The sequence below is a fragment of the Theobroma umbraticum genome, unplaced genomic scaffold (genome assembly GCF_002168275.2).
Source record: "Theobroma umbraticum cultivar Fairchild unplaced genomic scaffold, ASM216827v3 scaffold_67.0, whole genome shotgun sequence".
Classification (NCBI taxonomy): domain Eukaryota; kingdom Viridiplantae; phylum Streptophyta; class Magnoliopsida; order Malvales; family Malvaceae; genus Theobroma; species Theobroma umbraticum.
In genome coordinates this window covers 5,516,034-5,533,967 of record NW_018397262.1, presented here as the reverse complement: position 1 = coordinate 5,533,967, position 17,934 = coordinate 5,516,034, and the positions used below count along the sequence as shown (strand labels likewise).

General features: G+C 33.1%; 2 protein-coding genes and 1 pseudogene across 2 annotated transcripts; 2 read left to right on the top strand and 1 right to left on the bottom strand.

Annotated features, from left to right (window-relative positions):
* Positions 1-343: 343 nt before the first annotated feature.
* On the bottom strand, positions 344-835 carry GRI (Stigma-specific Stig1 family protein). Its single transcript, XM_021433083.1, has one exon. The coding sequence runs from the start codon at positions 833-835 to the stop codon at positions 344-346; it is 492 nt and encodes a 163-aa protein (XP_021288758.1).
* A 2,754-nt stretch (positions 836-3,589) lies between these two features.
* Positions 3,590-8,560, top strand: DRP5A (Dynamin related protein 5A). Its single transcript, XM_021432542.2, has 8 exons — positions 3,590-3,940; positions 4,430-4,621; positions 4,725-4,931; positions 5,200-5,628; positions 5,940-6,167; positions 6,269-6,464; positions 7,018-7,711; positions 8,093-8,560. Exons 1-8 carry the CDS (start codon positions 3,605-3,607, stop codon positions 8,277-8,279), a joined length of 2,469 nt encoding a protein of 822 aa, XP_021288217.1. The 5' UTR covers positions 3,590-3,604; the 3' UTR covers positions 8,280-8,560.
* Positions 8,561-15,786: 7,226 nt separating this feature from the next.
* Positions 15,787-17,165, top strand: LOC110419335 (VQ motif-containing protein 4 pseudogene; annotated as a pseudogene).
* The last annotated feature ends 769 nt before the right edge of the window (positions 17,166-17,934 follow it).

The following is a 17,934-nucleotide window of genomic DNA, read 5'->3' as shown; positions in this document are numbered from 1 at the left end:
AAAGGGAAAAGGATATACATTAAAAAAGAAAAAAAAAGACCAAAAATAAACAATTAATATCTCATTAAGGGCCACACTATGGCTAAAACCAAATCTATATATACAATAACAGAAATTAAACAAAATTACCATAAAAAAATTAAAAGCATTGATGATTGTTGAAAATTAGAAGCACCTCGAAATTGGCCTTTTCTTTTATTTTTACTTAATCTATGTAACGTATGTATATCCTCTCCTCATTATACTAAATATCAAATAAGGAAGTGTTATTAATTATCAAAACACACTAACATAAGCTTTTTGAATCTCCTATTATAAACAACATTGATAAATCCATATTAATCTAAGCATAACCACAGCTTCCAAACTCACACTTAACTCCCGATTTGCATTGCTTGTCACACTTGCCACAGTGATTATCATTGAACATAACATTGGTGCATACTCCACCACAGCAATGCTGCCCAAATTTGCATCGATTGCCACATTGTCCACAGTTATTCCAATCGCGAAGAACGTTGCGACAATGTGTCTTGCAGCAATATAGCAGGCTGGTACCATTGTTGGCGGAGATGCCATTGCATATGTTGTGATAAGAATTGGGATCGCAATGTGTACCTTTCCGAATTTTATCTTTCTTCAATGTATGTGACAGGAACCGGCTTTTTGATTGGAGGTTAGGGATGATAAGAGGTTGATCGAGCATGTAGTATTCTTCTCCATCATCTCCATCATCTTCGATTCGGAACGAGAAGGTTGCTTGAGGATGCAGAGATAGGAGGAGAGAAACAGTAAGGGAGAGAATGGCTGTGAGCTTGAGAATGGTGGTAGCCATTCTTCCAAATGGAGGTGAAGGTTTTGCACAAGTGTTAGCTAAGCTAAGAGGGTGTTTTAAGCTGCAAGCTTGTGATAAATTATTCCATAATATAAGGGAAGGGAAGTGCTGTCTTCGCTAGATTTAAAAACAGGCCAATTTCTTGTTTAATGAGTTAATTAAATGCATATAACTAATTGGTGGTCTAGGTTCTAGGTAGGACCAATATTAAATGTTTGACAAATAAAATGGGGAAAAATTGGCCTCAGTAAATGTTCTTTGTATTGATCAAATAGTAATATTGCTCTGCATCTAGCACCAGTCCTAATTAAATAGCCTATGTGCACATAAGTATAAAAGTAATCATTATAGTTCAAAGTTTTGAATTAATCAGAGACAATTTTAATATCCAAAAATACCTTTCAAATAGGGTTTTTTTTATCAAAAAGGAAATGTAACATCTAATTTCTCCCCACATTACAAAAATAAAAAACTATCAACAAATATTCTGATAAAATTAATTTCGTCGGTGAAAGATTATATTCTTGTAATATTGGAAATAAGTTGAAAAAATTTATATATATATATATAGGCTAGACTGCCTATCAAATATATTTTAATCACATTTGATTCTCACATCATGTGGTAAGTGTTCACATTAATCATACACATGTATTGCATTATGCAACAAAGGGTAGAGCAAATAATTGAAGTTAAAGTGTTGACATTACATGAGACCCACATCAAGTGGGGAATGAAGAAATGGCAAGAATTTGTGAAGCAGGGGATACTATAATCCTTGAGAATTGAGATATACGAAATGGTACATTTCAAATTTTTTTAAAAGAAAAAAAAAAGAAGGAAGAGGGTTTTTAAAAGCTGAAATCTAGCAAAAAGCAGGCAGCCATTGATCTTATGGCAAGGTGCGAAGAGTCAAAGCTTAAAGCAGGCAAGAATTGCTGGAGACATGGGAGTTGTAACACGTGCAGCTGATCCTCTTTTCCGCCACGAAATGCGTCCAAAACTCACAATCCTTCCCCCTTCACTCTTTCACCAAGCATTGAATCTCATGGGCAGGCTTGCTTTCCCTCCTCGTGAACGAATGTCACACCCCCCATCAGGGAAGTCTTCCAAAAACAAATCGCAACCGCACATAATGATTACCAGTCTTGGGGTTAAAGAATTGGTCGACTCCCTCCATCTCTGTCGCTCTCCACACACGGACAGACACTGGACTTCCATTTTGGGTTACTTTACAGATCATTTTCATAGGTTGCCTTGTTCTCTTTCACGTGCTTTGCTTTTGAAATTTCCCCTTTTCCCTTCATTTTAAGTATTTAAAAATTCAATGAAATTAGATTTTGCCACCTGTGACATGTTAGCATTGACCATGCCATAAATTCATGGGTTTTGTTGTTGCTAGTGTCGTAAAGGCATATTGTTCTGAAAGGTCACTGTATTATTTAAGAAAAATTTTATTTTTTTATTGTATTTAATTAAAATTTTATATTTTTATTTTAGATTTAATAAATTTTTATAATTAACAATTAATTAATTATTATTAATCAAAACAACACTTATTATTTTATGTATACATAATATTAATGTAAAAAGTGAAAAATATTATATAATCATGTCATTATGTCATATCATCATTTATTATGACATATTAATATATTACGTCGGTACCTTGTGATATAATATATAATAAGTGACGTTTTGACTAATGATAATTATAAAAGCTTATTTGATTTAAAATAAAAACAAAAACACTTAAATGTACATATTAGAAAAATATGAATTTATTTAAACTTTATTAAATAGCTTTAAGAGTTTTTTTTTAAATATTATGCCTTTCATCGAGCATGTTGACTTTCCTTATAAGTACTTTGATTTTCGATGTATAGGAAGGGAAAGAGATAGTTATACTTTCATTGCGTTCAATCAATCCATATATTTTTATTTTACAACAAATAAGTTTTTATAACTAACGGTTTACTTATTATCGTTATTTAAAACGTTGCTAATCTTTTTATATTTTATAACGTTAACGTGACATACTGACTCATCATAATGAATGATAACATGATATGATAAATGACCACGTAATATTTGAATGTTTACGTTAACACCACATCAATTTCACATGAGTGTAAAATAACAAGTGATGTTTTTACTAATGGTAGTTATTTAAACATTAATCATAAGAGTCTATTTTTTTCAAAATAGAAATATACAAGTTTAATTGAACGTAATAAAAAAATAAAAATTTATTTAAATTTTTTAAAATAATTTAAAAGTTTTTTAAAACGTTAAACCAAAAAATGATTGATAAGTATCTTCTTTCATTTTATCAAATGTCTACAATTTCTACTTATGAATATTTTTTAATTTTTTTACATTAAATGTTATTAAATATTAAAATATAAGAAAATTAAATTTCCAAAATAAGAAACAGCTAAAACCAAAAAAAAAAATTCATAAACATAACGAAAAGTGAATATTCGATTTTTAAATGAAAAGAAACAAATTATTGGTATATTATCAAAAACTTTTTACAAAATAAAAAATAAAAAAACCCAAAATGTCACAAAACCTGATCCATGTTGAGCCCAAGCTAAACCTTACTGGGCCAAACTAGCCCATAACACCCAATACAAAATCCAACCCAAGCCCATCCATAACCCTCTACAATTCTTTTAACGTATATATTCCCTCAAAATTTTAAATTCAAATTCCGAGCGCGTCTTCTATATTTTTCCCATTCCTCTGCTTCAGTTTCTCTCTTCAATGGCGACCCCGACTGCAACAAAAACCCCAGCAGACAAATCCAAAAGATCCCATCCCCACCACCATTCACATGACTCTTCTTCCCCCTCCTCCTCCTCTCTCTCCCGTTTCGAGGCCTACAACCGCCTCCAAGCCGCCGCAGTGGCCTTCGGGGAGAAGCTTCCGATCCCGGAGATTGTAGCTCTCGGTGGTCAATCCGATGGGAAAAGCTCTCTCCTTGAAGCTTTGCTTGGGTTTCGTTTCAATGTGCGTGAAGTCGAGATGGGTACTCGTCGTCCTCTCATTTTGCAGATGGTTCATGACCCTTCTGCCCATGAGCCTCGTTGTCGCTTCCAGGTAGTTTTTTCCTTTTTCCATTTTGTTTAATTTATAGAAATTGAATAGTTGAATTTTGGATGGAATTAGTGCAAATTGGATACTAAAAAGACATACTATGAATTGGGAGAATTAATAATGCAAATGTAAGGATTTTCGTTATAATAGAATGTAGACAGAATTCGTTTGTTAAAATTGGTGTTGTGTTTTCAATCAATTACGATTTTGCTTTTACATTATAACAATCTTGTCGAAAGCAAAGAGCAAGTAGTGAAAATAACAACCAACGTAGCCTTTCTGAAGAATGTAGCCATTTACCAAGGATTTCTAATGTTTTGGATGTGAAGAATCTTGATTTATTACTGTAATTATTTTGCTAGCAAAAAGTTTTTCTCTTTAGCATCTGGGTGTTTTTCATTGAATGAATGCTCCATTTCTGCAGTTTGATATTTTTGCCTTGTTTCCTCTTTCTCTTTTTCATTGATACTTAAAATTGACAACTGAAAACAGGAAGAAGATTCTGAGGAATATGGAAGTCCAGTTGTTTCAGCATCAACGATTGCAGACATTATAAAGTCGAGAACTGAGGCCCTTTTGAAAAAGACTAAAACTTCAGTTTCTCCTAAGCCAATTGTAATGAGAGCTGAATTTGCACATTGTCCCAACCTCACCATCATCGATACCCCAGGATTTGTTTTAAAGGTAGATTGTCAATTCATTTGAAAAACTAATTAGATTGTTTGAAATCTGCAATATAAGAATTTTAGTTATGAATCAAAATGTCTGGTTGGAAATTTTTTGGCAGGCAAAGAAGGGAGAACCAGAGAACACGCCTCAGGAAATTCTTTCCATGGTGAAGTCACTGGCTAGTCCTCCCCATCGTATTCTTTTGTTCCTTCAGCAGAGTAGTGTGGAATGGTGCTCATCATTGTGGTTGGATGCCATTCGTGAAATTGATCCAATCTTTCGAAGAACAGTAATTGTGGTCTCCAAGTTTGATAACAGACTAAAGGTACAGATTTCTTGCTTTCCTTTTGGCTTTGTCCTCTATGAGATGCAACCTTGAGCTGACCGTACACGCACACACATTGATGCTACATTGACATATTACCTATAACTTATTGTATTGACTGATTGAGACATGCAGGACAACTTGGAAGTAACACATGCCTGAAAAAATAAGCATTGCTTGTTTATTGATATAGTATGACTCCGTGTGGGTAATTGAAATCTGTATCTGAAATTGCAGAATTTAATTGTGATATAATTCAATAAAACAGGAGTTTAGTGACAGATGGGAAGTGGATCGTTATTTGAGTGCAAGTGGATATCTTGGAGAAAATACTAGGCCATTTTTTGTAGCGTTGCCAAAGGACAGGAACACAATCTCAAATGATGAATTCCGTAGGCAAATATCCCAAGTGGATGCTGAAGTTTTACGTCATCTGAATGATGGAATCAAGGGAGGTTATGATGAAGAAAAGTTCAGGCCCTATATTGGTTTTTCTTCTTTGAGGGAGTATTTAGAATCAGAACTTCAGAAGAGATACAAAGAAGCTGCTCCAGCAACTCTGGCATTGCTTGAGCAGCGCTGCAGTGAAGTCAACATTGAGCTGGCAAGAATGGACTCCAAAATTCAAGCCACTTCTGATGTTGCTCATCTTCGAAGATCAGCTATGATGCATGCAGCTTCTATCAGCAATCACGTGGTTAGACATCCCTCTGACATGTTTTTCATTTGGTGCAGATAAACAGTCTCATAAGATATTTTAGCAACTTGAGAAAATCATTTGCACTTCTAGTAATGAATAATCATTTTGCAACTGGACCACTCACATTATTGGTCCAACTTTTGGTAGCATCAGATTTCTCTGTTAGTTCTTCAGCTAAGGTTAATATGTAGCAGTTTCTCAACCTGAGTCATCATGCGAGATTTGGGTTGTTAGAATTTAACTGTTGCTTTTGTCATAAAGCCTGTGGTTTGAACTAACAAGAAACTCATCCTACTTTGTTGCTCAAGGGAGTTTTGATTGATGGAGCAGCAGATCCTGCCCCAGAGCAGTGGGGGAAAACAACAGAGGAGGAAAGATCAGAGAGTGGGATTGGGAGTTGGCCAGGTGTTACTGTTGATATAAAACCTGCCAATGCTATTCTTCGTCTTTACGGCGGAGCTGCTTTTGAAAGAGTAATGCATGAATTTCGCTGTGCTGCATATTCTATTGAATGTCCCCCGGTATCACGAGAGAAGGTAGGTATTTCACAAGTTGAAATTTGCCCCAGGATATGATGTTTGAGCATTTGGGTTTGATAACCAATGACCTGGTAAATAGTTTTATTTTCCTGAAACAGGTTGCAAATATCTTACTTGCACATGCTGGCCGAGGCGGGGGTAGAGGAGTTACAGAGGCTGCTGCAGAAATTGCACGCACTGCTGCACGATCATGGCTTGCTCCTCTTCTTGATACAGCTTGTGATCGACTTGCCTTTGTTTTAGGCAATCTTTTTGACATTGCTCTAGAGAGGAACCGAAGCCGGGAATCAGAATGTAAGAAGCACTTGAAGTTTCCTTTTTTAATAATGGTTGATGACCGCCATTTTCCCTTCATTTACAGAATTTTATAGCCATCATTTTTGGAGAGTAATTATCCTCCAAAAGATGGTATTTACTGACACGAAAGAAAATATATTAGTTATCCCACTCCTATAAACCCATGCATGATATGCATGGAGCATTGCATCTCTTACCCAGCTCCTTTATGATTTCCTTATAATGTAAGGTTATTGTGTCTCCTTAAAGAGTATAAGCTCTCAAATTTAGACATCAAATTTAGACATCAGATGTTTTTGGGGTGTATATTCACTCTAGACCAAATCACACTAGATATTTAGCCATCATCATTTTTTCTGTGGTCTTAATACATCTCATTAAGGAAAAGGCAATGGGAGAAAACTGATGCCATTTGTTCATTAAATCTATGATCAATTTGTAAAATCTGCCTATTCTTTGGACTAGTGGATTTTGGAATGTTGATTGTTCCAAATTGATTGGTGAATTGTGTCTTAATTGATCATTTACCCTATTTCTTTTGACTGCACAGATGGGAGGAAAACTGGAAACATGGATGGTTATGTTGGGTTTCATGCAACCTTAAGGCATGCATACAATCGCTTTATAAAGGATTTAGCCAAACAGTGTAAGCAACTAGTTCGACATCATCTTGATTCAGTTACAAGCCCATATTCTCAGGTTTGTTATGAGAATGACTTTCAAGGAGGCTTTAGCTCAAGTGCAACCTCATATCACAAATATAACCAAGCTTCAGCTGCTTCATTTTGCCTCGAGTTGTCTGATGGTGGGCAAGAATCCCATGATGCAACAATGAGAGATCAGGAGAACATAAATCCTGAGAAGAATGCACAGCAAACTACACCAGGAAAGGGCACAGAAGACAGAGAAGCTCTCCGAGAATGCCAACTGACTGTGCCTGAGACCCCATCTCCTGACCAGCCATGTGAAGTGGTATATGCTGGAGTTAAGAAGGAGCTTGGAAATTGCATTGAAGTTGGACCCAGAAAACGTATAGCAAGAATGACAGGCAACAGAAATACTGAACATTTGAAAGTTCATAATGGCAGTAGTCTCTTATTTGGTAATGGTGATAGTGGTTCAAGATCAAGTTCAGCTTACTCTGAAATCTGCTCATCAGCAGCACAACATTTTGCACGGATACGTGAAGTTCTTGTTGAGCGCGGTGTGACATCAACATTAAACTCTGGATTTTTGACCCCATGGTAAGTTCTTCAATTTCTGCTTTTTATCATTATTCATGTAGGTAATACATATATACCTTAAGCTGAAAGGGATACAGGGTTGGTGGATTTCCTGATTACAGTAAAGCACCATAAGGACCAGATTAATGTTAGATTCATCCAACTTTTGCATGAAACTTATATATTAACTGCATAAAAAGTTATAAATGATTTCCAATATTTCGTAACAATAATATGTTGGTATAGTGATCATTTTGTACGAGAAACTGATTCAAGTAAGTAGTCATTCAAACTTTCTAGTTCATTTTTCAATTTATCTAGGAAGTGAGCAGTCTCATATTGTATTATTCACTTCACCAAGGAACTAATAAAGTTTGTTTATTCTTTGCTTTATTTGGATAGCCGGGATAGGCTTGTGGTGGCACTTGGCTTGGATCTCTTTGCAGTGAATGATGACAAGTTCATGGACATGTTTGTTGCTCCTGGCGCCATTGATGTGCTGCAGAACGAACGACAATCTCTCCAAAAGCGCCAGAAGATACTCCAATCTTGCTTAAACGAATTCAAGAATGTTGCTCGAGCACTTTGATGCAACACTAACTTAGTTTCTCCATGAAACTGTGAGCAGTCCAATCCAAAAAGGTGTTCCAAGCAAAGGGTTTTCACATCTAGTGAACACAAAAATAAGCACTCTTCATTCATGTGTTTTCTCTTTAGTGCTGGTTGATAATATAGCAACCATTTTTGCTTACAGAGGTTGTATATTATTCTAAGTTGTCATGAACACTCCTTGCTCTTATGATTCCTTCAATGGTGAATTGGTAACTAGGTATTAAAGCCAATGAATACCATTACTACAAATGAAATGCATTTGAGTGAGAGAAAGAACACAATTTTGTATGTTCTTACACTTTTTATCCGTTTTCCCCCTAGACAATAGGACCTGGTCAGTGTCTTGCTGCCACAAAGCTTGTGGAGCCCTGCTAAGGGGAAGACACATGGCCATGGGCCATGACCCATGGTTTACTGAGTGGATCAAATGAGCATTTACGACAAGAAACATCAACAATCTAGAGCAACTTTAGCATAAAAGGTTCTTTGCTTTTCTATAAAGATCCTTTTTAGGATCCTTTAACCAAGCTTGCATGAACTCTTTGGATTTATGTACCATAAAAAGTGCAAAATTTCAGAAGAAGACAGTGAGGATAAGGTATGTCGTATTTCATAATAATCATGTCAAGAAGAAACCAACAAAGAAGCTGTTAATAAGACTTGAATTCAGAATCTCTTAGTCTCAAATTAAAAATTATATAAGAAAGAGATTGGATGAGTTTTGGATATATATATATATATATATATATATATAATTTTTTATTTAATAGACATATTTTTTAAATTAAAAATATATATATATGAAAAATAGTATTAAAACATACTCAATTTCTCATTAACATGAAATTCTTCATTAGAGATAATAAGGTCAAGTTAAACTCGAATCGGAATAGGTAACGAGGACGTTTGAAAGATAATAAGGTTAAGATAAAATCCAACTATAAGTAGGAAACGATGATATTGTACAATTAAGTGAGATAAAATATTATAAATATTATATAAAAAAATAAAATAAATCTTAAATTATTTAATAACATTGAACTCAAATTTTAAATACTCATTAAAAAATTAAAATAAGTTTGAAAATTGAACAGAGAACCAGAAGCTGTAAAGTACAGCCCACTTAAATGGAATTTCAAACAGTGGTGATGTCGTTGATGTTACTCATGATGAATGATGATTAAATTTTTTGACTTTAAAGGGAAACAGAAGAAGAACATAAAATTAAAGAAGGACAGCTATAGTGTCAGCACTATTCATTAACCTTTGTAACATGGATTATAAGTGGTCCCCTCCCACTGTTGTCTCTAATGTCCCTAAGAGAAGAGACCTGTTCCAACAGGATAACATTTAGACAATTTCATAAGCAAGTTTACAACATTATCCCTACTCTCTAAACTGATAATCACTGCTCCCATATCATAAGATTTTGGATTAATTACAATAATCATATTGAAAATATAGTAAAAGAAAATATCATTTTTCATCTTTAAAATTTGAGATTTCAATTTAAAAATCTGATACCCAATTCTCGAAATCAGTACATAAAATTGTTCGAAATAAAAATAAATTATTTTGTATTTTGTTTCCATAAGCTTTATGCCTTTAACCCAAGATTTCCTTTTTCTTTTTTGGTGTACTTTGTGCATTGCTGCAATCATCTAAACAGAAGAATTGGTTAGTGCTTTTGTCAGCTGAATTTATTTTCTGAAAAGGGCTAAACAATATCTTCAAAAAAGGCCAGTTTGGTCCAAATTTTGACTTAAAAAAAAATTTATATGATTGAAACCCAACCTTTCTATTTCAATAAACAAGTAGGAGGAAAGAAATTTCCTTAAAAATATCAATCTTGTTTGCAAGTGAAAATAACTCATGTCCTTGCTGAATGAAAGATACTGGCCACCAATTCGGTGTAGCAAAAGAAGTTTCTTTTGCTAATACTTGACTTCTATTTGTGGATTGTGGGAAAAAACTAGGGTTACTTACCTTCCCACCCACTTTCCTAGTGCATATATATTAGGTCAGCAAAGACTAAGTTGAGTTTGAATGAAACTCCTAGATAAAGAAGTGCTTCAAAGTAAACAACTGTGCATGTGTTGTTGTTTTTCCAATTGCCATTGACCAATTGAAACTCAATTTGGCTGCATTATGGAAGCCTAGAGGCAACTCTAGGTATCACAATTGGGATTCTATTCTAGAATAGACATATTCCAGAAGGTGGCATTGAATTCCAATAACCCAAAAAAAAAAGAAAAGAAAACACTTCTCATTAAGTGAAGATAATTGTATAAATTCAATAATTCAGTAATACAGATATTATTTAAAATAATAATATCATAAAATATAACGCAATATGATTACCGATTAAGTTATGTTTTAAATATGATATCTATAAAATACCCCTTAATGTCAAATCTCCTAACAATAAAAAGAGAGAAAATTTTAATTAAAGCCTATGGAAGATACAATGATGCAAATCATTAAGCAAGTGGAAATTTACTACTACTATAAGAAACCAATGCTTTTGTTTTTCTTTCTTTCCTTACTTTTCATTCTCTTTTTTTTCTTAATATTTTCTTTTCTCAAGAACTGTTGATAACCCATTTTTGTCATGGTCGAGAGCAACTCAAAGAAGGCAAGAAATAGCTGTAGGCAGTAGGACCATGCTGCTTTGACTTTCAACCACGTAAGTCATGGACAAATTCCCTTTCTCTATCTCTCAATTTTCCATTGTGTTTTCTTTTATCTCTTGTAATCAAGGGAGCACACAAAAGTCAAGGTCCCCCCTCCCTCCGTCCCATTTCACTTGTCAATCAAAATGTTTTATAGATCCAACCAAAACACACACCCACCAAGAAACTTTCTTCCTTTGTTCTCTTTAAACCCAATTTTCTATACATACATACATACATATATATATATATATTATCATCTTTTAATATCAGTATCATCATCCTTTGTAATTTTCACGTAACAATATCTAATATTAAATTCTATCCTTGTTCAATGATTTCCATTGAACTCTCACACTCTTTACTTAGACTATAAATAGCATTTCACTTTCGAGATGATCAATCTAAGCGGGTGCCTAATTATATATATTAAGGAAGTTAACTTCTTCATTTTATCCTTATTTTATATGGAAATGGTGTATTCAATATTTAATATGATCCAAAATATTGAACTTTGACATTTCTTTTTTTATTATTATTAGAAATCATAAAAAAATTTAATTCTATTGAAGTCAAATGTCTTTTTCTTCTATAGCTTCTTTTTATAAAAAAAAAAAAATCCAAATTTGGACAAGGAAGAATAATAATTTTTGTAAAACATAAGTAGAATTACTTGGATTAGGTTAAAAAAAATTAAAAGGGAGTTATCATATCATCAATCACACACACATATATATATATATATATATAAACCCTCCTTGTGATTCTGAAATTAAGTTTGAATTTAAAACTTATAAATTTTACTTTGAAACGTCATTTAAAAAAGCCAAAGAAACCTTCTTCTGAAAAGAAAAAAAAAAACCCCCCCACAATTTAGATTACGACCCTTCATTCAAAAAAATCTAAAAAAGAAAAATATACCCCAAAATAGGACAAGAAAGTACAACTTTTTTCTAAATTCACAATTATTTAATTGCTAGGCACAACCATACCCTTATGTTATAATCAATTCAATGTCAACAGCAATAATCGATTAATTAAAGCATAATACTTTAAAAAACTCTTGAACCATTTATAAAAATTCAAATAAACTTTTTTACTTATTACATTCAATTAAAGTTTTATATATATATATTTTATCAAATCGATCTTTAGAATTAACAATTTAATAACAATCATTTATTAAATTACTATTTATCATTTTTATTATATACATAATATTGATATAAATGTTAAAAATATCATATAATTATATCATTATATTATATTAATATATCACGTTATTATTGAATAAATATTATATTATTAATTAATATAAGACAAAGTATGAAATACTTTTGCGGGAATTAAAGTAGCCGGTTTCTTAGCTAAAAAACGAAAGGCTTGAGTTGAGTGTTAGGTAAGGGACAAGAAGACCAAGTTTAGCGGTCCCAACAAAGAGTAAGCAAAATTAAATCAAAAGTAGGATTCCCAACCAAAATAAAAGGTTTGGTACTATTCCAACATATCAATCCACCACCTAATTCACACCTATTTCTTACCCTTTTTTATGCATTCTAAGTCAAGCCGGCCGAAGAAATCCCAACATTTTTTTATTTAATTTCCCCTATTTTATTAAGTTTTCTAGGCATTACGACGTACGATTTATTCATAATTAATAATCAAATTTGATAATCAATCTTTTTTATTTAAATCGCCTTTGTACATATATATGCTTCTTCCTGGAAATTTCAGTGAATTCAATTCAACAGCTTATCGACTCAAGGCTTAAATTATGTTGGGACTGCTTGATAATTGCTAGCTTCCTGGGAATTTTCCTTAGTTTGAATGTTGGATGAGTTATAAGTTTGAGATTTATGAATTTGACTTGCTAATTAATTACCACTGGTTTTGTTTTTTGGAGTGAAGTTGTTTTTTTTCCCTTTACGGTAATAATTAACAAAGCCAGCTTTGAACTTGGATGGATATTATCTTTGGATCGTTGCAAGTTTGTGAAAAATGAAAAACAATATGACACATAAACATGTTATGTCAATATAATAAAATATAAAATAATTAATAAAATTTAATTAAATATAATTAAACCCTAAACATATAGTTAAATTAGTTTAAACAATTCAGATATAAATTTCGAATACATTAACAAATTCTGACAAAAAAAGATAAACATTGGGCTTTGAGGGAGACAGAGAGATAAGGGAAAATAAAGTGTAGCTAAATACCAACAAGATGTCAAGTTTTTCTAGCCCTATATATACTTCAACTGCATTGACAAGGATTTGGCACTGATAAACTTTCTCAACGCTCAGAATAAGCAAAACCCAATCATTCTCATGCAATAATAACTTTCAATACATTTGGACTGAGTTGAAAGAAAGATCTCACAACTTAACAATTTTGCTTGGTGCTCATTGAAATCCATGTCATTTCATAGACCTACTAAGAAGACTTCTTTTCTTTTTCTTTTTTCCTTTTCCTTAATGTTTCTCTTTTACTTTTAAATTATGAAATAGTTTTGCAGACTGATTCTATGGATATATCATGGTCGGTTTCATCTATAATTTTATCTTCCTCTTTCTATGTTAATGTGATATCTGTCTGTTTATTAAGTTAATTGAAAAAATGTAATATACGAGGGTTGATATTGTTGAATTTTTAAGACGGGTATTCGACTTAAAATTTAATATTCTTTTTTTTTTTAGGAACTTAACATGTGTCTATTTCGATATCATGTTAAATTTTTAAGTCAACTTAAAATTAATTGGCAATCAGTGAAGCAGCTTTTATTATAATAAGATAGTGAAAAGTCTCAAAGAGAAACTTAGGATGGATGGGGAGAATTTGCTGCATATGGTATGAAGGTGTGAGCATGATGCCCTAATGATATTATATGATGGGGGAGACCAACTTTTTTGAGGCTTGTTGCTTGTGCTTTAATTGAGGATTGTACTATTTTAAGCTAATTAATCCAATGCTTTCTTAGTTTTGCATATAATGGGGTCTGTAAGGGCACTCCACAATGTCCAGACAATAATGATTTTGGCTGTGAAATAAAGAATGTGATCCCTTCTCAAGAAGAAAGAGGCTGTGGTATAATGGAACTTTGATCCCCCACCCTTGCTTTCCCCCTCTCCATATATGTTTAATATATATTTTTCCTTATCTTTCCCATTATAAATGAGAATTCGATTCCCTCTTTCCTTTTTTTTCTCTCATTGTATAATTTCTTTTGGGAAAAAATTATTTTATACACCGACTTTCGCAAAACGGGTTTAAAAAATTTTTTAAATTAACTCGTAAGGATATAAAAAAGTTGACATGTGTTTATTAATTAATTTTTTATAAATAGACCTAGTATGACACTTCTAACCCTGTTATTGAAATTTAAAAACTCTATGTTGATAATTTTACTAATTATATATTTGATCGACATATGAGATCTTATAAATCTACTTACGAAGTTTAAAAACTCTATTTTCGTAATATAAAATAATAATTTTTTCTGCTAATTCAAGCAAGAACCCCATGCTAACATGGATGCAACAATTTGGAAATTGGGATTCCATGACAAAAGTGAGAATCCGAACAGATTCATTTAGAGAAAGTTTAGTATTTTTAAGCCAAAAAAAGGTGACAAAAAACGTTTTTTTTTTTTTTTAGTTTATGGCATAGCAAATTGGTCGTTTTTTAATTTCAAAAAACAAGTGGTAGAAGTCAAGAAATGATGTCACGAAGAGAATTTTTAGTTTTGGTCCACTTTGTTACATGTCCCATCTCTTGATAAATTATATTTCATCTTTCAAATAAAAATAATACCAATAAATATCATAAATCTCATATCAATAAAAAATGAGATGAATCTTGAATTTATAAATAAAAAATTTTTCTTCACCTAATGAATATATTTTTTAATTGAAAGTACAAACTCGTAACGAGTGATATCAGAATTCATTCATGTAACTCTTCATTAATGTGAAACTTCTTGTAAAAAATATCAAAACCAAGGATGAAGGTAGGTCTTTGACATTAGTTCAAGATATATGCTTTTGATATTTGTACATTGCAAGTTATTACCAAAAATTGTGATAGGATTAAGATACAAGAATTGATTTTATTCCCTCTCCCACTATACAAAGATTGTCTCTTTGTTCTTACGATGTTAATTTGTAACGCATGCTCTTTTTATACTCTCAAGTATGGTTTTGACTTTAAGAAAAAAGAGATTCGAATTTGAACTTTTGGATAGAAAACACTTTTGTTTATGGTTAAGTCAAAAATTGATACGAATAATTTCTAGTGCTTTGAAATGATTATGTCAAATATTAACAATTACTTTGCAAAATATAAAAGTAGTAATACCCTTTGTTGTTCTTCATATAACCTTTCCATGTTGAAATTTGGGTTCACTATGGTTAAGTCAAAAATGTGCATGTTGAAATTTGTTGTTCTTCAAGAGGGAAACTCTTGAAGGAAGGCCTTGAACCCACATTTTGACAGAATCAATCATCAAAAACGAGCCACATGCACTAAAGTGGATGTTGAATTTGTATTGGGCAGTGTAATACACGCGCCTCAAGTGCCAGGAACTACAAAATTTGTTCTTCTCGGTGGTGGTGGTGGTGGTGGTGTGGTGTTCTATCAAAAATGTTCCCATCATCTCCAATCCCATCAACTCTTACTATGTAGTTCAGGGCTCTGAAGTCAATGCCCAATGCTCTCTATATTTATAGATTTATCAATCTATTTTTATATCTAGAAAACTATAATTTTTACATATTTTTCATATCTTTTCCAATACTTTGCCACAGGTGGCATAGATGCTAATGGCCAAAGGAAGTTCCATGTTCAACCAATACCATTTCATCTTTATATAATCCCAAAATCCAATTGTGTATTTTTTTTTCTTTTTTTTAATATTAAACTAAGCTAAATTCAGTAACCCCAACTGAAGCATGGAAGTTCAATAGAGGGAGAGAGAAAGCAGTAAAGAAAAAAGGAAACTAACAAGAGAGAGAGAGAGAGAGAGAGAGAATACACTAACCCCTTGTTGCTGCCACAACACAAGAAAACAAAACAAATAAGCAACCTTCTCCCCCTCCCTCTCCCTCTCCTCATCAATCAAGCCTTGTTTTTCACTCATCATCTCTTCTCCTCCAACCAAACTAACCCCAAAAGTTTCCTGCTTTCTTTCCTTCCTTTTCTCTCTCTCTCTCTCTCTCTCTCTCTCTCTCTTTGATTGTGGGGGTGCTAGCTTGCTGGAGAGACCTATCAATGGAGAATTCAACAAGGCTAGTACAAGAGAACAGAAACAACCTCCCATCTCCTTTAAGCTCCCCACATGGCAATGGAAACAACAGCAATGGTGTTGTCCAAATCCACACCCCACCGCTCACTCCAATTCCAATCTCCAGATCTGAAACCAACCCTTACCCAACAACCTTTGTCCAAGCTGACACAACTACTTTCAAACGGGTTGTCCAAATGCTCACTGGCTCATCAGAAACTGCTAAACAGGCCTCCACTAAAACTCCAACACAACAACAAAACCAACATCATCATCATCAGCAGCAGCAGCAGCAGCAGCAGCAGCAAGATCCACCATTACCATCAAAATCATCCTTTTCTATACCTCCCATCAAAACCAACTCTCCCAAGAAACAAAATTTCAAACTTTATGAGAGAAGAAACAGTAACCTCAAAAACAGCCTCATGATCAACACTTTTCTCCCTTCTAGCGTTACAAACAGCAGCTGTTTTTCTTCACCGAGGAATACAGAGATCTTGTCTCCAAGCTTGCTTGACTTCCCAAAGCTAGCTCTTAGCCCAGTCACACCATTAAATGAAGACCCTTTCAACAAGTCTTCACCTTCTTTGGGGAATTCGTCAGAGGAAGAGAAAGCTATAGCTGAGAAAGGTTTTTACTTGCATCCATCACCTATGTCAACTCCCAGAGACACTGAGCCTCAGCTTTTGCCTCTGTTTCCAGTTACTTCACCAAAAGTTTCAGGTTCTTCTTAAGAATTGAAAGACGAAGAAGAAGAAGAAGGTGGTTATGTAATTTGAGAGTGATTTATAAAGAGGTTTAATGGGTTTTGGCTGAATTTGAGTGAAAAAAAGAGGTAGAGGATCTTTCTTCAATTGTATGATTTGATCTCTCTTTGATTATGGTAAAGCTCTTTTTTTTTTTTTTACCTTCTTTTCAACATCTTCTTTCTTTTTTCTTTTCCTTAATTTTGGTTTCGTACTTAAAACTATTAAAAGTAGATTAATTGTCCATAGATTCTATGAGAAGAATGACTAATTTTCTCTAGTTCTTCTTTTCTGTTTAGCATATTGAACAAGTCAATTTCTTTCCTTCTTTTTCTTTGGGTGGTTGTGTTAGCCTAGGAAAGAAGCAGGTCATTTACTTCTACCTTTCTTTTCCTTTGCATAATTTGACTTACTTGAACCTAATCTTTTGGTTGTCCTGCCTTTCGTTTTTATGTAAATGCAATAGTGCGTCATTTCTGTGTACAATCCAAAGCAAGTCAGCTTGTTAGTTCTTTCTGATAAAAGGGAAAACATATCAGAGATGAAACCTTGTCTCTCAGTACCTTCAAACTATCAGCATAATAATTAAAATCTTTAGCCTCTAGATATAGTACAACCATTGCAGTTGTTGTAAGGATGTTCATTTCTTTCTTTGTGATTGAGTTTATGGCAAAGAGAGAAAGGGGAAGACTTTTTTTTCAGAAAGTAAGGGAAGGTCACAGCACAATGAAGACTTTTTGGCTGCATTTTTAAGAATGGACCACCATATTGTAAGAAGGGTATCCATGTTGAGTCCAATTTAATGGAAATTTTGGTGCATTTATTTAATTTTTTTTTAAAAGAAAAATTGGGTTTTGGAAATTTTGCCAGTTCTTGTACCATGTAATAGTGCTGCTTTGTCTTTGTAACTTTATTTACTCTAGTATCCAA

What these genes read in the sequence shown, in the direction of transcription:
- GRI (XM_021433083.1), bottom strand. Translation starts at nt 835, where the DNA reads ATGGCTACCACCATTCTCAAGCTCACAGCCATTCTCTCCCTTACTGTT.
- DRP5A (XM_021432542.2), top strand. Translation starts at nt 3,605, where the DNA reads ATGGCGACCCCGACTGCAACAAAAACCCCAGCAGACAAATCCAAAAGA. An exon ending in CCCCGGTATCACGAGAGAAG is followed by an intron (nt 6,168 to 6,268) that starts GTAGGTATTTCA and finishes TTCCTGAAACAG; the next exon opens with GTTGCAAATATCTTACTTGC. An exon ending in TCTGGATTTTTGACCCCATG is followed by an intron (nt 7,712 to 8,092) that starts GTAAGTTCTTCA and finishes TTATTTGGATAG; the next exon opens with CCGGGATAGGCTTGTGGTGG.